Genomic DNA, 26,467 nt, shown 5'->3' on the forward strand with positions numbered 1-26,467 from the left:
CTGTGGGGCAGGACAGATCCTGGAGAACCAACCTGATGTCTGGAGCTACCCGAAAGAGTACTTGAGCCAACCTCAGTGTTTGTTGTTCTGAGCACCAGAAATCAGCAGTGGAATATAGTTGGTCAGGTTAGTGGACTTCACAGTAAGAACAATGAGGATAGGGAAATGGACTTACTCCAGCATTTGGATATTTGAACCAGTGAGATTAAATGCAAAATATATGCTTGTATGGTTTTAAACAAAGAAAACAAAATGAGCCCATTTCCACCTGTGGTCAGCAAATCTGTGCTCACTGTACTGAAACTACTCCCAAGTCAATAGCCTAGTAAACAACACTGCATGTGATACTACATTTCTGATTATTTTGAGGTCACCTTCTATTTTGAACCATCTTTTTTTTTCTCACTGTAATAGACACATTCAATCACAATTGTGAGGGTCATTCCTACTGTGACTTCGATTACATTTGCAAATGTCTTGGTGATGATCATAAATAGATGTGAATTACTTGCATCAGCACAGATCTATCTGAATCTAAACTAATATTTTTTACATTAAGTAACACGGTTGTTCAAACTGTAGGTTTTCCTTCTCTGATGTCATTTTAACCACCTTGACACATTATATTTATTTCCTTGGACTCTTATCTCTTTCACTGACTTTTCTATCATTCTTAAGTCCATGAGGAACATGCCCATGAAAATTTAATTCCTACCCACCTCACCCTCTACCTCACTTTCTCTAAGTGATCACAAATTTTAAGCTTTTACCGCTGGGAAGAACTTAAGTGTTTCTACCAACACATCCTATTACCTCCCAAGAAGTTACACTCACAAACAGTGAGGGCTTCGATTCCACCTCCCCCCAAACCTGACAGTTAGATCATATGACAACAAATTCCCATGTTTTCACTCCAGGGTAATTGTGAGAACAGAGCTCACGCTCAGCAAGGGTGAAACACAGCTTTACTTACAAATACTTTGCCCGTGAAACTGCCCCAGTTTCATGATATTTTAGCTAAACGAAACTTGCAAAGCACAGAAGTACATAACTGATTTAATTTAGTTTTAATACAATCAGCAATTGATCCATAACTTCTAAGTGGCAGTAGCCACCAACCAAGTAACCAAATATTTACCTTAAGTTCCAACTAGCTACTCTAGGGGGCTGGGGAAGCACACAAAAAAGTAATAGGCTATAAGAGATACCCTGATGGCTCACATAAGTGGCATGTCTAACGGCACATGACACACACGCTTCAAAAGACAAGCCAACAATGAATCAACTTTTTATTTCACTGACCGGTACTTCCGATTCTTTCTCTGATGCCGTATTTAAAATTTTCAGAGTCCCCCAAAATAGCATTCAGGCTTCCTATATCCAGAGACAGGGGCCCAGAGGCAAAAAAGGTCAGGCCCCAGACTGTTTTCAGGTGGGAAAGTGGCAGACATTCCTATGCAAGTCTGTGTCAGTTTTTAACTGAAATGCCTTTAAACTCTCCATCCTGAAACTCTTTTATGGCATCTATGGCAGAAATACACTCTCATCTCTCATATACACAACTCCATGGGGGTCGGGGGTGGGGTGGGGGCATTACACAGGTACCAGCCAAACTTCTTATTCAGCCAGAAACTGGACTTCTGGCTCAGTTTAATAACAAGGGATGTGCAAAACTGTGGTGAGTGTCCTAGCTCTTCCTCAAGGTGAGCTGGGCTGGATGTGAATGGAAGCACAGCCCATGACAAAGGTGAATTAAGCTCTATAAAAAAATAAAATTGCTCCTATCTCTATGAGCTGCTTCCAAGAATCCAGGGATGCCCACATCCCATACCTCATACAGACATGGCCAATTCCTCATGCAAAGCTACATGGGAAGCATAAAATCTTTTGTTAACTTTGGGGCGGGCGCTGGGGGGGGTGGGGAATGGGGATTGGGCCTTGGGAAAGATGCGGGATGGATTTTTTATTCCCCCCATCAACAAAAACTATTTATCTACATACACACTCAAATACATACATATCCATGTTCAAGGAAGTTTTTCTTCCCTGGCTACAGGACCCCAGAATCCAGCCTACCCCAGGCTGAGAGACAATGCCTATTAACTGCACAGATCTGGTGTACCAACATACTGTAAAAGGCTCCTGTGTTGTCTCACAAACTGAGAGGGAAGGGGCAAAGGGAGCGGATACTCATTGGGGATTTGCTTTTTGTCTGAAATCCAATCTACTCAGCAACACTCTTAGGTCCAGGCTCTGGGAGAGGTTCTGTGGGCACGATATGGTGGATGACCTGATGGTCCCAGCCCACTGTGGTAAGAAGGGAGTGATTGAGCGGGGACCAAGTAGCATCTCTCACAAAGTCTCTGTGGGCTCGGCTTCTAAACCTACAAGAGAACAAAGAAAAGTGTGGGCATAGTAAGAGACAGAGGAAAAAGCAGAAATGGAAAGAAGAGACCCAACACACCCAGGGCACACTTCACCATATATATGGCCTAGTCACCAGCATAGTGGTGTAGCTACCCACAGAAGACTTCATCATCCAATCTAGGGCCCTATTTTCATAGAAGAAATGATAGCTAGACCAAGGGTGGTGATATGAGCCAGTATCAGACAGCATCTCATGGCAAAGAAGGAAGTACAATCAGATCTTCTGTCTGGTGCCTTTCACCCTATAGCAGGTTGCATTTCCTACATGAGGTTCTTTGTGTGAAAAGGGTAGACTGTCCCTTTCTGGGAGTCAGCTGGAATGCCAGGCTCAGAAATCACACCCACCACCACGTTCCTCCTCTAGCAGGGACAGAGCTGGTTGTGAGTCAGCCCCCAGGACAGGGAGACAGTCAGCAGTCGGCCTGCTTCCATCACCAAGTCTCCTTGAAAGAGACAACCCAGTTTTCCAAAGAGAAAAAGGACCCCGACACCTGTTGCTCCCCTCCCTGATTCCTGATCACAGGGTTCCACGTCACACTTACACCTCAGAAAGGCCTGAGTCCAGCACAGCAAGGGAGCAGTCTTCACTGACAGAGGCCAGGAAGGGAGCACTAGGAGAGAAGGAGGGGGTTGGGAAACATAAAGCCCACAGGTCTCAAGACAAAACCTGACTGGGCAGTCCCCAAAGCCCACTCTAAAATGATCAGAGAAGGTGGCTTGATCCCCACTTTGGGTTAAGGCCAGTCAAGTCTAGGTGCAAGTTCCAAGGAAAGATGAGGAAAATGGAGCAAAGTCAGGGTGGACAGCCATCCTGGCAACTAACCATCCCATCTAGCCCCTCCCTGTAGCTTCAGTGATGATCCAGAAACACAGGCTTTCCAACCACACAGCCCTACGAGCCCACAGTATTAATCATTTTGGGTGCTGAGCAGGAACAAGACCATATTTTAGCCATTTGCAGTCAGAGACCACACAACCCAAAAAATGGACTACAGTCTTGAGATCTTTCACATTCCAAAACCCCAGCTACAACAGTGCCTGCTTTAAGGAGCTACCCAATCAGCTAATGCTACGCCAACACAAGCATCCCCCCTCATTCTTCCTATTCATACCCATCAGGCCCTTGACGACAAAGAACAGTACCTGTGCGGGGAGAACACCAGCCCAGTGACACACTGGGAGTGCACAGCTGAGCTGAGGGCACAGCCTGCACTCTTGGTGTCCACAAGGGAGACAGTCCCATTCTCATCACCTGAAGGAAAGAGGGAGTACATCACAGAAGTTACGAGCATGGGCTTTGGACTCAGCCAAATCTGGATTTGAATGCTAGGTCCTCCATCTTGAACAAGTTAACCCCTCTGAGCATTACAGAGAAACATTACAGAGCAAGGGGAGAAACTGAGCATCAGTTTCCTCTTTGGTAAAGTAGGAATAATTGGTCATTTGGGGGTTGTGGAAATTAAATTAATGGATGACATAATTGTTATCATAAACTATGTCACCACACACACAGCCATATCACCATGTTAACGCAACTGTCCCTACTATACAAGCGTATTCCCCATGTAGCAATCCACTTGCTTTGCGGCCCACTGACTTCTAGCCATGAATACAAGAGCCACAGCAAACGGTCAGGAATCAAATCTACTAGGACAACAATCATCATGCTCTCCAAAGCTAAACTAAAGCCACTTTTGGATCATCCCACCTCCCTGCACCCCCATGAATATAATTCACCTTGCGCCCGAGTGTGCTGATGAGGCTGAGCAGCCACAGTCTCGAATTATGGAGTCAGCTCTCTCGCTCATCCTCCCCTTCCCAGAGCCAACACACAGTTCGACATGCTGCCTTACCAAAGACAAAGACTTCACTCTGCTGAGGATGCCAAGCCAGGGAGGCGGGAAGGTAGCCAGAGGCACTGCAGCCTGCAAAGGGGAGAAGAGGGGTCTGGAACAAGACTCCGAGCCCAGCTCTGAGCCGAAGCTTCTCAGGCGAAGTCACTCGAAATCCCAGGAGCACCTTTATTCAGTTTCCCAAGCCCTGCTAAGGCAGTCCTGTCCTCATCCTTGACTCTCACAACCTACATCTACCCATCAGCCTCCTGCCCTTCCCAGACGTGAATCACGGGCAAGTTTCAAACAAAGCATGAAGATAACAACTCTGGCCCCTTTGTTCGCCCATCCAGGAAATGTAAAGTAAATTAACCCCCACCCTTCAGGAACCAGCCCTTCTTCTTGGGACCCACTGCACACAATGTGCCTCAGTGGGAAAGAAAGCAATTGTGTCATTTGTGTCAGGGACTGGGCATCTGGCAGCTTTGCCTCTGACTCTGGCCAAGGAAAGCCTCTTCCACGTGGGTTCCTAGTATCACCCTCCCACCACTGGCTCTCAGACTCACCCATCTGTGATGCTGGCTTGGGACAGCGGGTATCCCACAGTAAAATTCTATTGTCCTAAAAGAAGGAACAGAAAAAGGGCTTCACAATCCAAAGAAGCAGCTGCTGGCCAGAAGCCCTCCACACTAGACTTAGGTCTAAAGGGTCTGAGTGCGGTTAGGAGGTGGGAAGGGAAAAAGAGATTATATCTCACCTCACCGCATGAAAGAAACACAGAATCCTTGTGGGGAGAGGCAGCAACACAGGTGACCTGCCCAGAGTGAGCTGTAAAGGAGACAGAACAAGAAATAAGACAGAGAAGATGCAGGCATTGCTATCAAGCAGACCAGATATTATGAAGGGGTAGGAGGGAGGGTGTGAGAAATAGGCCTAGTCTCATGATACAAATTTACAAATTCTGTGAGATTTTTGGATTAGATGAAACCTAAGAGGAAATGTTGATATCCTCATAAAAACTCAAAAGGCTTGGAGGAAAATGAATCACTAAAGACATGAAAGATAAATTAAATGCTGAATGAGCTGAATGCAGGAGAGGAATTTACAGTAAAGACATCCTAGAATAGCAGTAGCACACATGCCTCCAGGTAGCACACAAAGACTTCTGAGGGAGTTCTGGACACTGAGAGTTTTAAGGGAATTTCTCCAGTGTTCTTCTTCCATATTGAACTGAGAAGCTGCCTATAATCTGCCAGCAGTGCTGACCTCTACTCTCACAGTCACCCTTCTCCCACGTGTAGAAGAAATACACACCTCTCACCCACCCTAAACCTTACCATGATGCTCAGGAGTATAAAACCCTAAGGTATGAAACAAAAGGGGCTTTTCCTGAGACAAAGAAAGAGCACCCGAGTAAAATTCTGTGAAGGAGGCTGGCCTTTCTCAGCCACACCACAAACACAAGTGTGGTTCTGTGACTGATCTCTTTAATAATGAGAATTTTGAAACATATGACAGGTGGTTGTCATAAGGACATCTCATAAGCTTATCTGAATTTAAAAATGAAGTCAGACTTTTCCTGACTGAAAGTTAAGTCTCACTTGGCCAACTGGCTTAACAGTGCATATGGTTTTTGGCAGTTAGGTTATTTGGTAGATGTTTTACGTAAATTAAATGAGCTTAATCTGCAAATCCAAAATTTTGACAAACATATTTTATAAAAGTGTACAATAAATGACATGGCTAGATATAACTTTCTTTGCAACTAGTTAAATTTAAATTAGATACTAATTTTAAAATGTGTGAGAGGGTACAGTTTTTCAAAATTCTTTTAGGGCTACATGCTAAAAATGTTAAAGGTCTCCGCTAAATGTTAATTACAGGCTGTGGAAACCACCTTCTCCAAAGTGATTTAACCAGACTTTCTGAGATAGTCTGAATGTGGCTCTGCCCTGAAACAGAAGTGTGGGCTCAAACTACCTTCCACAGAATCCATGGAAAGCCAACACGAGGAAAAGTAATGTATTGCTCACTTGAAAAAAGCAAAGCTTTGGGACAAACAACATGGGGGAGTACAAAAGATGAAAAAAATATGTGGTTCCTCTGCCCTCAAGGAATTTGGAATCAGTGGGGGGAATAAGAATAAACACAAAGAACTAATTAAAAAGGCTGAAAGGAACAAGTGCTGAAAAAGTTATTTAGCATTGACCAGAAAAACATACCGTAAGTCTAGGAAACAAAAGGCAAGTATAGCAGACTTTGAGCACTGACATTTTAACATTATTGTCTAACTATCTGCAAGTGACCCTGAAGCTCCAGGAGATACATGAGTTTATGATTTTGCTTCGCCCATATCTGAATCACGCACTTTGAAGTTAGAACTGGCAGAGAAAGGCACTTAGTCACTGGGGGAACCAGTGATCACCCATATCTACATCTCTTAGCCACACACATATTAACGCTCTATACATTATCTTCATTAAAATTTGGTATCTTCATGAGGAATGGCTCCCAAAATAAAGTCAGCTGCTAGTGCTGCTAATGAAAGTGAGCAGAAAAAGGAACATTAATAGAAAATGATGGTTCTCACCAAAAAAATGAGATTTTATGGAGGTGAATATTCAAACGTTCAAGATTCACAAGTATCAGGGTTTATACTTGGAGAATGCCAAAGATCTACTGTGATCAGGTTTAGATAGCATGGTATGCTTGAAGGAGTGACAGTAAAAAGGCCTGAATGCCAGGACATGAACATGAGATTTTAACCTGCAAGCCACAAGAAACCAATGAAAGACTAAAGATTACAGGTAGAACGATGAGATGAGTGCCACCGTCTGTATAAGATAAAGCCTGAAAGTAAATGGGAGCATAAGAATTGGAATGGAAGGTCACTGACGAAATGGAAAAAGACTCCAAAGAACTTGGGGACCAACTGATAGTGGGAAACAGGAGGAGTGGAAGAGGACTGGGATTTTCAGCCTCAGGTGACCAAGAAGGTGGTGAGGCTGTCAATAAAAAAAAAAAATAGGGAAATTATGAAAAGGGCTAGAATCGACATTGGAGCCTGACCTTAGTTTTGGAAGACATACACTACCAGGCAGGAGAGCAAAGAATTGATATCACTAACATGCAAGCAAAGTTCAAAGAGCACAAAGGGGAGAATAAAAACAAAACAGCCAAGGCCAGGACTGAAAAGGAAAGAACATGCACTCACCTCGGTATGAGTTCAGAATCATCTGTTGAGCAAGGTCCCAAACTTTGACGCTAAGAAGCAAAAGGAAACAGAGACTTAATTTGACCTACACTACCTACATAAAAACGTGTGTTCAAATAAGAACGTCCTATGTCTTTGCCTACTGGACTTCTGGTACAGCCTACTTTTACAATGCATTGCAAAAATCTCTAAGAAAACCTTATAGGCATGTCATAATTAGTCACTGGGTTCTTATAATGAGCCCAAAACATTATTTAATGAGGCTAATATGATGCTAAAGACACCCAAAGGAGGCCCAGAAACAGGAGCGATGAGAGGAGGGACCCACCAGAAGTCTTTGCTACCACTGACAGCTTGCGTGCCAGAGCTCAGGACACTGACTGTAGACACGATGTCATCGTGCTCATACTTGCAGAACTTGCTGACAATTAGTGTCTCATTCTCATCCAGCTCCCACAATTCAACAGCACCTGTTGGGGGTGGGGAGGAGGGTGAGGGAAACAAGCTTGGATCATGCCAAGACAGCAATTCGCTTCTAGGATTCTAAGCTCTCAGGAAACAAGGAGGAAATCTCCCCAATGATCTGAGTAGCACACAGTCTGTACGATTAAATATTCCCAATTATTTGGACACTAAAAATACTAAATACTAAAGTATTTTAGTACTAAATACTAAATACTAATACTAAAGTATTTGTTGAACAATTTGAATAAATGTCTTACAGTCATAAAAATATGTTGAATAACATAAAATATGTGGTACAGTGACTAAGTACAGAAAATCCCCAAATAGCTGCCCTGAATATAGAGTGTTCAAGCTCAATTGCCAGAGAGGCTCAATCTTTAATGTCCCACCTTTATCCTTCCATGCAATGTCTGCCAACGTCCATATTCTGATTTCTTTTTTTTTTTTATGTCAAAGCCTCCATTGCTGAGTCTGACATTCAAGGCAAAGAAAGCAGAATAAAGACATTTAAGAATAAAATGGGAAGAAATGGAAAGTGCACAGATTGGCCTCGGCATCATCTTTAGGATCAAGATTATCCTTGGTTTGGGGTTGGGTGGATACAGAGAAGAAAAATAGTTCCAATTAATTTGTTAATTTTGTTATGGATTTTGCTAGGAAGTTCCACCAAACAATTTAGAATCTTGGGAAAGGTATTTCCTACCTACACAGTTACTCTCCTTCGGGACCAACACCCTCAAGCTCCCCCAAGCACTGAGTATGGGATTTTAAAAATTGAGCCCAGCCCGACCTATACCCCTGGCCTCCATCCCACCTGTAAGGTTGAGGAGAAAGTGACTCACCTGAATCGGAAGCCACTAGGATACCTCTGTCCCCTACCCAAGTGAGGTCAGCCACTCCGGCCTCCGTCTGGACTCCAGCGGAGCAGAAACCTTCGTTGGGGGCGGCACAAGGGTCCTTGAAAAGCCAGAGGGAGCCAGCCCAGCAGCGGCCACTCAGGCTAGAAGCCCCGAGCAGAAGCGCCCCATCTAAGGGAGATACAAGCTGTCAGCGCGTGAGGAGTGGAAGGGCTAATCTCCCTGGTGACCGCCCAGCAGCCAGCTGGCCGTGTCTGGATCGGAGCCCAGGAACGCCGAGCACGGCTGGGGACTGAGCTCAGCGACGCGAGGCAGGGGTGAGGATGGCATGCGGGGTAAGCGGGGGGCTGGGGGCAGGCTGGAAGGTTTAGTCCCGGGAAAGGGCATTCGGGGTGGGGTGAGGGAACTCCCAGACCCAGGACCTAGGCTCACCCGACCGGTACCGCGCAGCCTCCAACTGCCGCTCCATACAAGCGGGCGCATTAGGGGGAAGATTCCACTCCCGGGCCTCCGGGGGCACTAGCGGGGGCGGGGTTTCCTTCCGCATCTCCACGATTCCAACTCCAACCTAGACTCAAACTGGACGCCCGCCGGAGACTCAGCTCCGCGAGCCACCACGTGGTCCCTCTATAGGCCTCCGCCCCTCTGGCCAGGCTACAGCCTCCCTAAATCTCGCGAGAATTGCTTCTACAATTCCTTTCCGCTTTCCAGCGAGCGACCTCTTGCCGCAGGCTCTCAATGCTCTGCGCTTCTTATCGACAAAAAAAAAAAAAAAAAAATTCGACCGGAAGTTGATGGAAAAGGGCACGATGTTCTCTTTTCGCGAGACTTGTGAGCGACCATCTTGTTTCTGCCCCTGACAGAGTCTCCTGTAGCGGTCACTGGGGCGCGAAGACTGTTGTGTGGACGCTGCCTGACGATGCTGTCCCGGGTGGTACTTTCTGCCGCCACCGCAGCAGGTGAGAGGTACAGACCCTGGTCCGGGCTAGCAGAGTGATTGCAAACCAGCGCGTCTAGGGTTACTTGGAGCGGGTGGGAGGAAAGGGGGTGAAAGGCGCGGCGAGATTTGGGCCTGAGTGGAGAGTTGATTAGTGCCGCTCAGAAGGAGAGTGTGGGGTCTCGGGGGATAGGAATGGGGGACGCATGGCCTTAGTGATTGGGCTCCGCGGGGACCGAGGAAGGGGCAAACCAGATTTCACCGTGACCTTGCTAACCTGTGCCTTGTGTATTTGTAGCTCCCTCTCTGAAGAACGCAGCCCTCCTCGGTCCAGGGTAAGTGTAAGGGGTGTAATACTCCCTTTTGTCTTTGTTTTATCACCTATTTCCCTTCTGGGTAATCTGCTCTTAGCTTTAGGCCGGTAATTACCTTTCTTTAGGGTATTTTGGAACGCTTCCAGTCTCATTCAAACATGTGTGCTCCTGTAACTGCCTGGAACACCGTTGTGTCACCTAATAGCAAAGGTTAAGAGAACAAGTGATGTGTTCTTACTAAACTAGAAACTGGTTTTGGTGTCCCCTAAGCCCCGCCCTTCTCCCTTGTGACCTTCAGCTAGGCACAGCTGCGGCAGCCCTGGTCAGGGTTACTAGATTGCATACCCTAGGACAAGTTTTGTTAAATAAAACAATGAAGCATCTTGTTTTTAACCTGTCTCCCAGATTCCAACTTTTACTGTCAGGTCAGAGAAATTATTCGTCGTTTCAGTAATTATTTATCTTGCCACCCACATAACCGAAGATACAAAAATGAGTAAGGTTAAGTACCTGCCTTCGTGGACCTCACGCACAGTCTACCAGAGGAGGCAGCTGTAAAGTAGTGGTTTACAGTGAGGATTCCAAAGCTGAAAGAGGGTACACCGGGCTCCTCCACTTACAAGCTGTGGGACCTTAATTTCCCCATCTGCAAAATAGAATAGTACATTATGGATTGTGAAAATTAAGGGAATTAATTCCTGGGAACTCTAAAAACAGTGCTTGGTACATAGTATGTGCTTAGTAAATATTAGAAGGTGTTACTGATATTTCATAAAACATGTCAGTTTTCTTTGGGATTTCTCTTTTTACTACCAGACTTAGTCCTAAATCTTGCAAAATTTGATAGCAATCCTGTGGCTTGAAAAAGTGGCTTTGGTTTATCTGTAATTTTTGTGTAAGCAATAAAGTGAGGCTATAATTGGCTGCTTCCAACTTCTCAGAGAAGAAAGATTCCATATAGACAAGTAAACAAATAATTGTAATATAGGTAATAAATACATATACAAAATGCAAGGAACATCCTTGATTTCTCTTTCACATTTCATGTCTAATACATCAGTAAGGCTCTTTCTTCAGATTATATCCAAACTCTGACCACTTCTTTCACTACCACTACTACTGGAGTGTGAACCACCATCACGTTTCACCTAGACTATTTCAGTTGTCTCCTAGCTAGTCTCCTTGAATCTATATTCCTGTCCCATTACAGGCCATCCTCACAGTAGCCATAGGGATTATGTCAGTCCCCACACCCTTCCCCTGCAAAGCCCTCTAGAGGTGCCCATCCCACTTGAAATAAAATCCAAACTTACGATAACACAGAAAGTTCAACATGAGTTGACCCCATCCTACCTCTTGATTTACCTTCTTACCTTCTCTTTTTAGCTCATTCTCTAGCCTTACTGGCCTTCTTGCTATTCCTCTGAAAACTGCCAAGCTTATTGTTGCCTCAGGATCTTTGTACTTGCTCTTCTCTCTTTTCCCCAGGTCATTGGCTCAAATGTCATCTGATCTACCGAAAAAGGCTTTCCCCCACTCCATTGCTCCTTAGCCCCTTCCTTCACCTATTTTTCTTCGTGGAACTTAAAACTGTCTGAAATTGTGTATTGTGAATTGTGTATACACTCACACTTCCCAAACCCCCACTAGAATGTCAGAGGCTGGGACTTTGTCTGCTTATTGTTATACTCCCGGTGCCTGATATAAGTAGAAAGTCAGTAAATGTTTTGTTGAGTGACTAATTGTCAACCCAAGATTGGAAGGCCTTTATAGAGGATATACTCAAGATGTTCTGAAGGCTGGTTGGTCTTGGCAGTCATTAAGTGAAAGGTACACCAGGCAGAAGGAGCAGCATGAGGTATGGATTTTTTTTTTTTTTTTGGTTTTTGAAAGCAGTAAGTAGTTCCATATGGCTGGAGAGTAGGAGAATGAAGGAAGATGAGGACATAAAATTTCACAGGTGCTGAATCACGTAAGCTGAATTAAGTAGTTTGTTTTCTGTGGGCAGGAGAGAGCCTGTTGAAGAGTTTTAAAGTCAAATTTGCATTTTAGAAACTTTCAAAGCAGCAGGGAGGGGCCTAGGTTCAAGGGGTATTTGAGGAGAAGCCAAGAGAACAGGTTTTGGATTGCTTACTTGTTTAGGCAGGAGTAGATGAGGGCTTGAACTGAGACAGCCAGTTAAGGAGAGGATTTGTGTTCACCTAAAGCAAGTTCTTTAGTGCTCTGATTTAAGTCAGTGGTTCTCAACCTGGGGCAGTTTTGCCCTCTGAGGGACTTTTGGCAATGTCTGGAGACATTTTCGGTTGTCACCACTGGGTAGGAGGGGGGCTGCTACTGGCATCTGGTGTACAAAGGCCACAGGGATACTCCTAATTACTCTTAAGTGCACAGAACAGCCTTCCACAACAAAGAGTTGTCAATAGTTCAAAATGTCAATAGTGCTGAGATTTAGAAACCCTGATTAAAATGAAAGAATCTTGAGCATGATTCTCAGATTTCAAAATTTGGTGAGGTAACTCAATATATTGGGAAGCAGAAATAATATTCAAAAGACAAGCAGTGAACAATAATCAATGAAATAATGTAAACTCTTACATTGCAAGGAGATAAGAGAGAGGGGAGGTGAGGGACAAAGACATACTGAGAATTTGAAGGAGATTTAGCTTGACAGCAGATATGAAAAGGCTAGAGGATTTTATTTCATCAGAATCCTATGTACCAGTATGCTGTAACTGCTACAAATGCAATCTTAGGCTACTTTAAAGACAAGAACAGTTCGCAAATCCATGATAATAGTACAGTGGTTCAAGCCCAATAATGACAATAGCAAGTTCTCAATATGTATTGATATTTGTAGGATGAATGAATTAGTCAAGCTGTATTTCAGTTCAGTATTATGTTCAGTTCTGTATACTTCATTTTTGTAAACAAAACCAGTTTGCTGCTTGTGGACAGTCAGGATTGTGAAGGAACTGAGATGTTTAACCCAGATACATGAGTGTTATCTTACATCGAAAAATAATATTAGAACCAATGGATAGGGGTTTCAAGGATGTATGTAGCAGTTCAATTCAAAGGGTGAACATAGTTAGAGCTATGCAACACTGAAAAAACATGTTTCACTTAGTGGTTATTTAGCACCCCGATACACAGAATATTCAAAAAGGTCAAAGTTCTTGCCATCAGGGAGCTCACAACACAGTGGACATGTAATAGCTAACCACTTACATAAAACTTTACCATATGCCAAGCACCATTCTATATACTTTACATTTATTAACTCAGTTAATCCTCACAACAACCCTCTAAGGTCATATTCTTTGTTCCCACTTTAGAGAAATCAGAGACTACAAAAGCGTAAATTAAAATTTGAATCCAGATAGTCTGGATGGAGAGTCTATGTTCTTACATAATTCATTGCTAGTAATAGACATATAAAGTCCTAGACAGATGACACGTGAGACTTAACAGAAGGGATTCTAGTATTGGGTAGAAGGTTACATACAGCCTTAAGTAAGTTGTTTCCCCTTATTACACAGCTAATTATGGGACCCTAACCTTCCTGTTCTTGGTCTGTTCTGTTCCCATTGTTAAGACAGTGGGAAACAGCCTCAATCCTCATCCCTATTTGCTCTTTTCTACAGTTGTTCATACATTGTGTTCTCTTTAAAGAATAGGCCTTAAATTTGTGTAATTCCTACCTGTAGGGTATTGCAGGCAACAAGGATCTTTCACAAAGGGCAGCCAAGTCTTGCCCCTGTACCACCTCTTCCTGAATATGGAGGAAAAGTTCGTTTTGGGCTGATCCCTGAGGAATTTTTCCAGTTCCTTTATCCTAAAACCGGTGTAACAGGTGAGCATTTGCCCAATGTTTGATAGTATGTTTAGATGGTATGGTTTATGTTAATCTAGCCTTTTAGTGGCCTCTTACCTCTTCCACATGTACCAGAAAAATCAAGTCAGCTGGTTTTAAAACTAAAGTGTGGAAGTGATTCAATATAAGAATTGATTTGGTTGCTTTAACTTGTCTTTGGAATAAATTTGTTTGGGATTTTAACTTGATTTTGTACCATTGTCTCCATTTCTTGTTACACCAAATTTATTGACTGCCTGCTCTATGCTAGGCACTGTTCTAGGCATACGGTGGTGAACTAAAGTGCCTGCCATCATGAAACATACATTCTTTTGTAGGATAGACAATAAGGAAATGAGTAACTGGGGAATTCTCTGGCGGTCCAGTGGTTAGGACTCGGTGCTTTCACTGCAGGGGCCCGGCTTCCATCCCTGGTCAAGGAACTAAGATCCTGCAAGCCGCACAGAGCGGCCAAAAAAAGAAAAATTGAGTAACTGTATAATACACTTTCAGGTAATGATAGAAAGAGCTATGGATTAAAATAAAGCCAGGTAAGGCAATAGAGACTATGTGTTGTATGTATAATTATGAAAAAAAGAGCTGGACCATATTTATCAGGTTTTTTTTCCTTTTAAAAAGGCATAGGGACTTCCCTGGTGGTGTAGTGGTTAAGAATCCACCTGCCAGTGCAGGGGACACGGGTTTGAGCCCTGGTCCGGGAAGATCCCACATGCCACGGAGCAACTAAGCCCGTGCACCACAACTACTGAGCCTGTGCTCTAGAGCCTGCGAGCCACAGCTACTGAAGCCCGCGCACCTAGAGCCCCTGCTCCGCAACAAGAGAAGCCACTGCAGTGAGAAGCCTGCGTGCCGCAACTAGAGAAAGCCCACGCACAGCAATGAAGACCCAACACAGCCAAATAAATAAATAAATAAATTATTTTATTTAAAATAAATAAATAAAAAGGCATAAACTGTACTGAAACCTTACATTTTTATAATACGATATGCTTTCACTTTATTTAATCCATACAACAGTTCTATGAAGACTTTTTTTTTTTTTAATAAATTTATTTATTTATTTTTGGCTGCATTGGGTCTTCGTTACTGCGTGCGGGCTTTCTCTAGTTGCGGCGAGCGGGGGCTACTCCTGGCTGCGGTGCGCCAGCTTCTCACTGCGACGGCTTCTCTTGTTGCAGAGCGTGGGCTCTAGGCACACAGGCTCAGTAGTTGTGGCTCGCGGGCTCTAGAGCACAGGCTCAGTAGTTGTGGCGCATGGGCTTAGTTGCTCCACGGCATGTGGGATCTTCCCAGACCAGGGCTCGAACCAGTGTCCCCTTCATTGGCAGGCGGATTCTCAACCACTATGCCACCAGGGAAGCCCTATGAAGACATTTTTATTACCCAGAACTAGAAAACAAAGAATTTACGGAGATTTATTCTCTCTTTAGTGACTGAGTTGGACTTAAACACAGGTTCTACAGTTAAGTTTAGTGTTCTTTCTGCTACACGCACTGCCTCTCTTGCTGTACCCAAGTATTGCTATGACCATGAAACATTGACAACCAAACATTTTTTTTTTAATCTCTCCAGGGAGTGGCCTAAGATAGCATTTTTGTAACTAAAATTGCAAGAAACATTAATTTCCTCAGACCTCCATAGCTGATAAAAATGCTACATATGATAGGCCTTTCTTATAAATTCACATTTAAAATTTATACATTGAAGGCAAATTTTTTAAAAAAATGAACTGTTGAAACTTTGTATGGGAAACTGGGTAAAATATATTTGAGAATGTAACCCTTTTATTCTCATAGTACATCCTAACATCTTTTGGTACCTGTATTGCTCAAAAACACAGTAAACTGCTTCCCCAAAGACCTGCTTTGACCTTACCTAGCATCTAGTAGTCATAGAGGAAAATCCTAAAGAAATGTACCGTATGGTTTGTGTCCTTTCAGAATTCATGGCCTGGTTAAAGAAAAAGGTGGCTATATTTGAAGCATTATAATAAGACGCTACAGGAATTGAGAACCCTGTTATTTAGTTCTTTTACATACATGCTGCTTCATAGTTGTATCTGTTTTGTTTGCTTATTTCCAGTGGCAGGTTCCTATTCAGTAAATAGGCAAGAGTGGATAAATTTTATTCTGACCAATGTCCCCACTCAATAAATAGTATATTTTGCTGCACAGATTACTTCTGGTAGTAACCTGACATCTTTATAAAATACTTCCTGTTTGTTGAGCAATTGTACCAGACACTTAATATACATTATTTCTCAATTTCGTCAACCCTATGAAGAAGGTACTATTCCCATTTTACAGTTAAGGAAACTAAGCTCAGAGTTCATCTATATTGCTCAGTGTTTTATAAGTTGCAGAGTCAGATTTCCATGGGTCCAGATCCTTGTTCTTGCAGCCCTACCATACTGGTTCTCACCTAGTGTTCCGTCTTTGAATCTGATTATTTAAAGTCATTATTAACTTTGCCTTCAACTAATTAAATGCGGAAGTATCTCTGTCTTCCCCTTTTAGACATAGCATATCCATCATAAAATAACTTTTTCTTCTTTTAGGACCCTACGTGCTCGGAACTGGGCTTATCTTATATTTACTCTCCAAAGAAATATATGTGATAACTGCAGAGACCTTCTCTGCCATTTCAACAATAGGGGTGCTTATCTATGTAATTAAAAAATATGGTGCCTCTATTGGGGAATTTGCTGATAAACTCAATGAGGTAAGAACCATAAACCTTATTTCCCATTGTAGACCATAGTAGTCGTGTCAAAGCCATCAAGTGATGTTTTTGGTACGAATGATGGGGCAGAGCATATAGAAGTGAGTCTAATTATAATGACTTCAATTATAAGTGTTAATGCTATTACTAACTTGAGATCAAGTTTTAAAAATCTACCAAACTTCCTCCAGCTTTTCCATAGTTTTGTTCATTCAACAAGATACTGCATAGCTATTCTGGGCAACTCTTTTTAAGGATTTGTGTACTCCCTATTGTGTGGGTGTTTTCACAAATCAGGGGTATGACTTCGAAGAAGCATAAAATGAATCTTTTTTATTACCCTTGGTACTTTCACTGATCTTTGTTGTAAATATCATAATTGCAGCAAAAAATTGCCGAACTGGAAGAAGTGAAACAGGCTACCATCAAACAAATCCAAGATGCAATTGATCTGGAGAAGTCACAGCAGGCACTGGTTCAAAAGCGCCATTACCTTTTTGATGTCCAGAGGGTAGGTTTCAGAACTTCCTAAGGCAAGTGAAGTTACTCATTTGTGTGCATTTAACACAAAAAATTAGAATCTTATGAGGAATAGTTGGATAGGTTGAGCGTATTTTGTTTAGAAAAGAGAATATTTGGTTGGGGGTCTAAATAGCAGTTACAGCTATTAACTGTTCAGTGGACCTATCAAGTAGAAGAATAACTAGAATTATTACTCTAAAACTAGAAAGAGTAAAAAGTATAAAAGGACACATTTTGAATCCACACAGAGGGAAAATAATTCATTAAGTTATAGCGGATTAAAAAATGGCATTCCCTGTAAAATACAGTAGGTGAAATACATGCTGTGCATTTCATACGTGCTCGCTATAAGAAAGTCTTACTTAACATACTTGCTATAAGAAAATCTGATACCTTACATTCCAAATTCCCAAAGCAGATTCAGATGGCAGGAGAGCTTTTTACCATGATCAAAGCATAATTAGATTCTAAAATATTTAGTTTCTAAAACAACTTAAGGAACATGCTCAAGCATTTTGTTGTTATTTACTTTGAGCCCAGTACTTTATGCCTGATATTTAAAGTGAGATGTCCTTATATTGAAATTTTATGTATAGAAACACCTATGAAATGAAAAATTAGGTGCTAAGGTAAAATAAGTATCTGAAATATTAAGGGTCTGGGCCAGTATTTCCTAGTGTAGTCTTGGTACCATGTGCATCAGTCATGTTTGATGCAAATTTTTGGACCCATTCCAAGACCTGTGGGATTAGAACCTCTGTTAGGAGCTATCCAAGAGTCTATATTTTTTTAAATAGGATCCTGAAAGATTCTTAAGCGCATAAATGTTTGAAATCCTCAGAAATTTTTAAAATATCTTTCTGTGCAGATTTAGGTTACAATCTAAATGCTTCCTGCCTCATAGAAACTATGTATGCACAAACAAAATCTGGCTTTTGAAGATGTAGCTTTTTTATAAGATTCAAATGATAGTCATTAAAATTTTTATTTATTTATGAAATATTTATTTAATAGGTATATTTTATGTGTGGACACTGGTCAAGACAAGGTGCTGGGAATACAGCAGAGAGCAAAACAAAGTCTGCCTTCCTGGGGTCTCTTTCCTAGCCAGGGGTTGAGAGAAGGACAGGAGAAAAATAATTAAGCATACGTGAATGTCAACTGGTGTGAAGTACATGTAGAATAATGAACTTATGTTAAAGGAAAAGAGATTTTAGAAGGAGGGAGTTACTATTTTTATTGGGCAGTCTAGAAAGGCTTCTAATGTGATATTTGAAGAGAGAGCTGTCAAAGTGATGGTGCAGGCTGTGTGGATTTCTGAGGAAATAGTATTCCAGGCAGAGGGAAGAACAATTGCAAGGGCCCTAATCCTGGAAGCTTGCTTGGTGTAGACAAGGAAAAGTAAGGAAGCCACTGTAGCTGAAGTGGAATGGCTGAGGAAGAAGGTAAAAGGAAGCAAGGCAGAGAGTGGCCAAGGGCTAGATCATGTAAAGTCTTACAGGCTTCTGTGAGAACTTTGACTTGTACTCAGAATGAGAGAGAAAGTCATTGAATCTTTTAAGCAGAGGAGTGATACGATCTCACTCGTGTTTTGAAGGGTGACTGATTGCCTTGTTGAAAGTAGCCTTCAATCTTACATGCATTGGTTTGAAATGCCAATGAGTTAGCCAAATAGAGTTGTTAGGTAGATCATTAGATATATGAGTCTGGAATCACTGGGGAGAATTCCAGACTGGAGATGAGGGAATCATGAGCTTACAAGAGGCACAGCTGTAAGACTGGAACATGAAGGAAAATAACTGAGGGAAACAAGGATTATTTTAATTTGTAGTTGCCCTACTTATGGTCAAGTAGTAAGGGTCTAAGAATTTGGCATAGGATTTAGCAACATGGAGGTTGGTGACCTTGGTAAGGGCTATTTGAGTAAGTTGAAGGAAAAAAAATGGAAGAAAAGAAATTGGAGTCTGAGTATAGACCACTGTCAAAATTGTGAAGGAGTTTTACAGTATTGGGCAAAGAAATTACTCAGCTCAGAAGGTAGGATGTAGTAATCAAGAGAGATTTTTTAAAAGATGGAAAGTATAATTACATGTTAGCATCTGATAGAAGTTAGTAGAGAGAGAAAAATTGATGCAAGAAAGGGGTGGGAGGAGGGAGGAATTTGCTAGAGCAATGTCCTTCAGTAGGCCAGAGAGTTTAGAATACACAGGTGGAAGGGTTGGCTTCAAGAGCAGAGACAGTTCAGCCATAGTTAAAGAAAGGAAGGCAAAGTATGTGAGTATGGGTCCAGGTAGATTGGTTTATATGGTGGTAGAAATTTGTGAAGTTCTTTGTTTCCTTTTTCTCAGTGAAATAGGAAGGTAGGTCATTTGTTGAAAAGGAAAGTAGTCAAGGAGATATACTAGAGATTTCAGGAGAATGAATGGAGTAAAAAAAAAAAAATGTACCTAGGAGTATTAAGGGCCTACTTGAGATTAATATTTCAAGCCTTTACATAAAACAGGCAGACCTATAAGGATTCTCATTACAGACTAGAAGATGACAATATACCTGTCACCATTACTATTTCAGTGTTATTCTGGCAGTAGTAGCTGGTATTAGAGAAGAGAAATAAGAGGTATAAAAATTAGAAAACATAAAGTTATCCTTACTTACAGATTACCTGATTATATACCTAGGAAACCTGAGAGAATCAACATAACTCTTAAAACCATAAGCAAATTCAGTAAGGTATCTGGGTACAAAATTAATATCTAATAAACAAAATCAGTAGCCTTCTATATACAAATATCAGTCAGAAAATATACGAGAAGAAGATAAACCATTTAGGAAGAGATGCCTAGGAGTAAACTTAACTAGAAATGTACAGTCTTTTTACTTTGAAAAATGTGAAATGCTTGTGAGGTATAAGGTTCTAAGAACCTAGACTCAATAATATAAGGATATCAAATTCTCCCTACTTTAATCTAAATTTTACATTCCTAGAAAGAAAATACTAATAGACTAGGGGTAGGGGGTGTTGGGAGTTGAACAAATTGATTATTACTACAAAAAGTAAAAAATATTCAGGAGTATTCTGAAAAAGAGAAGTAATTAACAGCCCTACCAAATATTAAAGCTCAAAGTTATAAAGGAACTTTAAATAGCTTGGCACACTACATGAATAGAAAGTCAGATTGGCACAGCACTTGAGAGAGAGGGTCTAGAGATAGACCTAAACGCATAAGGTAGTTTAGATCGGTGGCATTTTCATCTTAGAGGGGGAAAGACAGACGGGTATCTTTGTAGATGCAGAGTTGTTTTCCTACGTTTTGCCTTATACCAAAACAAATTTCAGATGAATTAAAGATCTTTAGATAAGAAATGAGACCATAAAAGTAGAAAAAGAGAACATGAAAAACAGTACAGTACCCTTGGAGTGGCAAAGCCTTTCTAATAAAGACAACAAAATGCAGAAACTTGTGTGGTGACATATGTTAACTAGACCCATTGTGGTGATCATTTCACAATATATACAAATACTGAATCATTGTGTTTGTATACCTGAAATTAATGTAATATTGTATGTCAGTTATACTTCAATTTTTAAAAATCCAGGAAAAATTTAAGAGGAAATTTACATTTAAAAATGTAAGAGGAAAAATTAAGTTGATCTCATTAAAACTTTTTAAGTTTTACATGTAGAAATTACCATAAAGCTAAGAGACAAACTAGGAAGAATACATGCATTCCATGTGACCCAAAAGGGTAGTTACCTTAGGATAGACCAGCATCCCAGTAGAAAACTAGGTGTAGGACATGAACAATTTATAAAGATATAAGTAAATGTAAATGACTTCTAAACATGTAAATTTTCTCCTTAGATAATGACAATTAAAATTGATATTTTTTTCTGCTTATCAGAATAGTGGAGAGTAAAATGTTTTATAAACACCATTGGTCAGGGTTTAGAGTAACAAGCATTTGTGTTGCTGGTGAGAGCATGAAGCAGTACGACTTTTCTGTGGAATTGGACAGCGTTAATCACAAGTTAAAATGGATCTTTAAGAGCATGGGCTTTGTAGCCTGACTCCTTGTAGTCAGGTCTTGACTTCACAGTTCACTAGCTCTATAACCTTGGACAAATTCTTTAGCATCTGCCTCAGTTTCTTCCTCACTGTAAAATGAATATAATAATAGCAACTATCCCATGGTGTGATTTTAAGATTTAATTGAATTGACACACAGTGTTTATTTAGAACATAGTAGGTACTCAACAGTTATTAGCTATTTGACCCAGCAAGTATTCACACATAAGTGCAAAGACATATACAATATACGCAGCAGCATTATTTGTTAAAGAGTTAGAAGCAACCTAATCTATTAATAGAGCGTAAGTAAATTATGGATTATATGAGACACCAAAATAGTAGAATCCAATGTAACTTTTAAAATTAAGGTGGGTCTTTGTGTCGTAATCAGTAAAAGTGATGTTCGTTTGTGCACATATACCTGTGTTCTGTTTATTAAATATTTCTGGGAGAGAATACAAGAAATAGAGGAAGATGGTAGCCTATGGAGGGGCTGGAAGAGACTAATTTTTTACTGTATATACTTTTTTTTTTTTTAAGTATTTATTTATTTATGGCTGTGTTGGGTCTTCGTTTCTGTGCAAGGGCTTTCTCTAGTTGTGGCAAGCACGGGCCACTCTTCATCGCCGTGCGCGGGCCTCTCACTATCGTGGCCTCTCTTGTTGCGGAGCGCAGGCTCAGTAATTGTGGCTCACGGGCCCAGCTGCTCCGCAGCACATGGGATCTTCCCAGACCAGGGCTCAAACCCGTGTCTCCTGCATTGGCAGGCAGACTCTCAACCACTGCGCCACCAGGGAAGCCCTGTATATACTTTTAAATATATTTTTACTATATGCTGTTAGAATTTTTCTACCACATGCATGTGTTACCTATTCATATTAAACAAATGAATTTTGCATAAAATACAGGTAATGATGGGTATTCTAATGGGCAGAATCCTCAGAATGGAAGTGATCCTTTAACTATGCAAACAATTTTCGTCACTTCTTAATTTTGCTTCAGAATAACATTGCCATGGCCTTGGAAGTTAGTTACCGGGAACGGCTGCATAGAGTATACAAGGAGGTGAAGAATCGCCTGGACTATCACATCTCTGTGCAGAATATGATGCGTCAAAAGGAACAAGAGCACATGATAAACTGGGTGGAGAAGAACGTGGTACAGAGCATCTCTGCGCAGCAGGTACATGATGTTTTGAAGCTTCTGGAGTTGTATTGATATCTTTGATAGGATAGAAATAGCTGGTAAGGAGTCTTTAGCCTAGAGACATTGGGGTGGTCCTGGTTCATTTTTCTGGTTAGTGGTAACCTAGAAGATGCTGTACAACTGCCTTGGTAGGTTGCCTCCTTCCTCAAAGTTTGGCTACCAAAGGGTCTCTCACCTCATGGATCAAAAAGAGTGGAAAGATTGTTGAGAACACTCGTTGAACAGACGTATGTTCAAGTTCCAACATTTGGGAAATAGTAAGCAACATATTTCATTTCTCTGTAAAACAGAGGCTGGACAAGTCTACTTCTTAGCCTCTTCCATTTTCTGAATAATTCCATGGTTTCTATTCCATGCCATTTCCTCTTCCCAGCCACTTAATTCATTGGTCTTGACCAGAAATGTTTTCTGTTTTTTACCTAAATGTGATTTCCTTTTTAAATTTTATGTTCTTTATTTACTTTTGACTTGATTTCTTCTTTCCTAGATATATAGTATACTTAGGCATTTCTGGTCATTTTCTGCATAACCATGCAGGACTAGAAAAACAGGGTCTGTCAACATTTAATGAATTGGGTTTTTTAAAATAAACTGTCTTTTACATAAAAGTGACATACTTATTTAAGAAACTTGAAAAGACTAAAGTATACAAAAGAGACTAAAAGTTATTTTTATTCTTTCTTAACATTTCTGTATTACTAATGTTTGTTAGGTTGGTCTTTTTCAAGCAGCTGTTAGCTGTAAAACCTAACATCAGTGGCACATGGTTACAAGAGTATCTAGCTTCAACTTCTGAACAGGTTTCACTCATAAAAGCTATGAGCCAGGGGACTTTAAATTCCCTGCATTTGCTTAAAATAAATTTTGCATCTCCCCTATGTTAAATAATTAAATAATTTTTAGTAGTCTATCATATTAAGCCAGTAATCCATCTTGAGATTCCGAGGAATCTCTTATAGGAGGTATCCTTTAGAATTACAGTGTTTATACCCTTCCATGATTTGAAAAGGTCTAACCAGCTTTCTCTTTCCTTATCACAGGAGAAGGAGACAATTGCCAAGTGCATTGCAGATCTAAAGCTGCTTGCAAAGAAGGCTCAAGCACAGCCAGCTCTGTAAATGCATCTGTCCCAATTGAGACAGCTAGAAACAGTTGACTGACTAAATGGAAACTAGTCTTTGTGACAAAATCTTTCTGTATTGCTCTCTACTGAAGTTAGTTTCCCTTTCCTAAAAATGAAAAGTTTGAGTTTCATATAATGAGAGAATTAAAACAATCTATTGGCCAGTAAGATGTTTCTCTCATCCTTCTTGCTCTGCATTTTGAGTTGTTCCATGATCACTTTTGAATAAGCAGTTTGCTTTGAATAAAATTTGGTACCTGACTAAAAATTGTCAAGTTATAGTTTAAATTTGAATTAATTCAACCATCTTACAATAAAGTGACGGTTGAAACAAAGTTTTTCAAGATGCATAATTTTCTGAAATGTTATTTCAACATTTATTATATGGGTAAAAATTATGGGTCATTGAGCTGATAATATTGTTTATAAAACTATTAGTGGTAAGCTATTTCTTGCTGACAGGTTATGGGAAATTTAAAACTTTTCAGTATTCTTAAAATAACTAAGGGAAATCTTGTATAGCAAATTATATCATTGACTTTATTTTCATTTTAGTAGTATGTCAACAGAAAATATTATGGACTCAGTGTGTCATAAAATCACTCTGAAGAATCCAGCAGATAAGTTAGAAAATTCTGCCCTTCCATTGGTTTGTCTATATTTAATTCTCCCATATTTGTATAAGGATTTACTTGTAAACAAATGGATAACTTACATAATAGTTACGGAACTATAGGAACTAATAGGAAATACTTGAAAATACGTACCATATGGATAATTGCCATTTTCATTGACTTCCTAAGGTTTTAATTATGTAACAATCATTTAAGTCAGTATTTATTTATTTATTGATGGCTAATGTATTCATCTTATATAGAAATCAGACTGATATCATTATTAAGATGTTACTTAAAGGAGATTTTGATAGGGTTAGCAGAGGTGTTCCAGATTATTCATTATACAAAGAATTGCTGTGCTAAGCACAATCCTGCACTGGTCATACAGAGATAAAAAGTTCCTACCTCAGGGAGTTAAATATCTACTGGAAAGGCAGTAAGAATATGTGATACAGTACAGATTTTAGGTGTTTTGAGAGTGTAATGACAAGCACCATTTTAGGTAGTCTCAGTAACCTCATCATTTTCCTTGTATATAACTGTATCAGTCAGCATTCAGTCAGAGAAGCAGAACTACTAGGATATATGTTTATAGGTGAGGGATTTGACTTTATGCTGTCATGGGAGCTGGTTAAGCAATCTCTGTAAGCTCTTAATCTTTGTTTCTGATGAAAGAGCTTGACGTGCATGGAGCAGGCATTTAAGAAGGGAAGATAGATGTGAAGTGGGAGGGGGTAGGAACAAGTGGAAATCACAAGCACAGACTGAAACCCTTGTCAATTTGTATTACCTCAGATCTTCATGGTATGATTGTCCTGCAAAACCCCAGGCCTTTCCTCACACACCTGGTCCAAAGGTTAGAGAAGCTGAAGGATGACCCAGGGAAGGGTTGGGAAGTTATAGGCCCAACTACAATTGGTGAGTCAAGAGATTAGCACCAGTATGTATAAGCCACAAAGTTGCTTCTTTGCATTCGCAAAGGCAGCTAGGCTAGGCATGAGGCTGTCGAGGTCCTCTGGCCAGTCACTTCAGAATGAGAACAGTTTCATCTGGGTCTCCTCATAAGGCTACCAGATCCAAGCAGAGACTGACAGTGTGCCCCATAGTCCCCAGAACCAGGGAGCCGGATGAATTACATCGTGTACTCAGGCAACACTTACAACATGCTATGGATAGCCAACATGATGCTCTGCCACCTGGACATTACTGCTACAGCCAGCTGTAGAGCATATGCTGCTCCTTTTGGACAAGGATGTGCTGGAGGAGTTTGTTTACCTGTGCCCAAGGAGCATGGTATCACAACCCAAAGGGAAGCCAGTCAGGAATGAGAAGGAGGTAATAAGCTGAGCAGGTTTCCTAGAGACAAAACTCCACGGACTACAGCCCCAAATCTCTACCTTCAGAATACCAGAAATTCATTTCTATGTGGTGGATGTGGTTTGGTATGTACAAATTGGCTGCATGGTAATTGGTTGTGCAGTCTCAAGAGTATCACAGTTATTTTTTAAATGTATGGTATGAAAAAGTTCAATTGATTTGAAGTATTTTTGTATTAGCAAAAGAAATGGATTACATTTGTCAATGATAAAAGGGAAATGTTGGATTCTTTAGTTTTGTCATAAATTTTGTAATGACCATAAAAATAATTTCTAATCAATGATAACTAATAAGAATCTGTAGATCATTCCATCAGGTGGTCAATTACCTAATTCACTGGTTATTCTTAGCATCATTCATGGTGGAATAACCAGATATCTTTCCTGATCTGCTGAAATACGAAGTAGACAGTATCACCTGTGATGTTATCTAGCCAGATGTATTTAACCTGAATCTCTCAGGACTTAAGATGTAAATTCCAGTTTCCAGGAAATGCAGGAGATAGAGGGACAATATAAATGACACCAGGGGAAGTAATTAAATTAGGGATTATGCTTCCATTTATTGGGTCATAGTGTTTTTCATTAAAATTTTTAATGTTTTCTGTTAAGATCCTGTACCTTTTTTTGTAAGATTTATTCTAAAGACTTTCTATTCTTTATTAAGATTATAAAACGTACCTGGCTTAAAAGTAAGTTTTCTGTTTGTTGGAGTGAGAAGATTAAGAGTCAGATTCCTGCAACTTTGTTGCTGAGGTTAAATGCAATTAAGATGCAAAATGCTGTAACATTTGCTTCCAGTAATGGTAGACTAGGTAATTCAGACCAACTCTCCTACTGAAGAAATTTTTCACATCTGGGTGAAATATAAAACGTATCTTAAAAATATTAAAGCACCGGATGGCCCTAGAG

General features: G+C 40.7%; 2 protein-coding genes across 3 annotated transcripts; one reads left to right on the top strand and one right to left on the bottom strand.

The window, feature by feature from the left end:
- Positions 1–948: 948 nt before the first annotated feature.
- Positions 949–9,509, bottom strand: WDR77 (WD repeat domain 77). Of its 2 annotated transcripts, XM_036869012.1 has the most exons (10): positions 9,228–9,509; positions 8,781–8,966; positions 7,802–7,943; positions 7,474–7,523; positions 5,017–5,087; positions 4,826–4,880; positions 4,281–4,352; positions 3,571–3,679; positions 2,970–3,038; positions 949–2,384 (listed from the first exon to the last, which is right to left on the bottom strand). In XM_036869012.1, the coding sequence occupies exons 1-10, from the start codon at positions 9,340–9,342 to the stop codon at positions 2,225–2,227; spliced, it is 1,029 nt and encodes a 342-aa protein (XP_036724907.1). In that variant the 5' UTR covers positions 9,343–9,509; the 3' UTR covers positions 949–2,224. The 2 variants fall into 2 exon arrangements, with proteins under 2 accessions (XP_036724907.1, XP_036724916.1); XM_036869021.1 differs by lacking the exon at positions 2,970–3,038 and having other exon boundaries at positions 9,228–9,485.
- Positions 9,510–9,658: 149 nt separating this feature from the next.
- On the top strand, positions 9,659–25,811 carry ATP5PB (ATP synthase peripheral stalk-membrane subunit b). Its single transcript, XM_036869035.1, has 7 exons — positions 9,659–9,754; positions 10,031–10,067; positions 13,754–13,899; positions 16,478–16,641; positions 17,027–17,152; positions 22,236–22,415; positions 23,480–25,811. The coding sequence occupies exons 1-7, from the start codon at positions 9,715–9,717 to the stop codon at positions 23,555–23,557; spliced, it is 771 nt and encodes a 256-aa protein (XP_036724930.1). The 5' UTR covers positions 9,659–9,714; the 3' UTR covers positions 23,558–25,811.
- Positions 25,812–26,467: the final 656 nt, after the last annotated feature.

The sequence above is a fragment of the Balaenoptera musculus genome, chromosome 1, assembly GCF_009873245.2.
Source record: "Balaenoptera musculus isolate JJ_BM4_2016_0621 chromosome 1, mBalMus1.pri.v3, whole genome shotgun sequence".
NCBI lineage: Eukaryota > Metazoa > Chordata > Mammalia > Artiodactyla > Balaenopteridae > Balaenoptera > Balaenoptera musculus.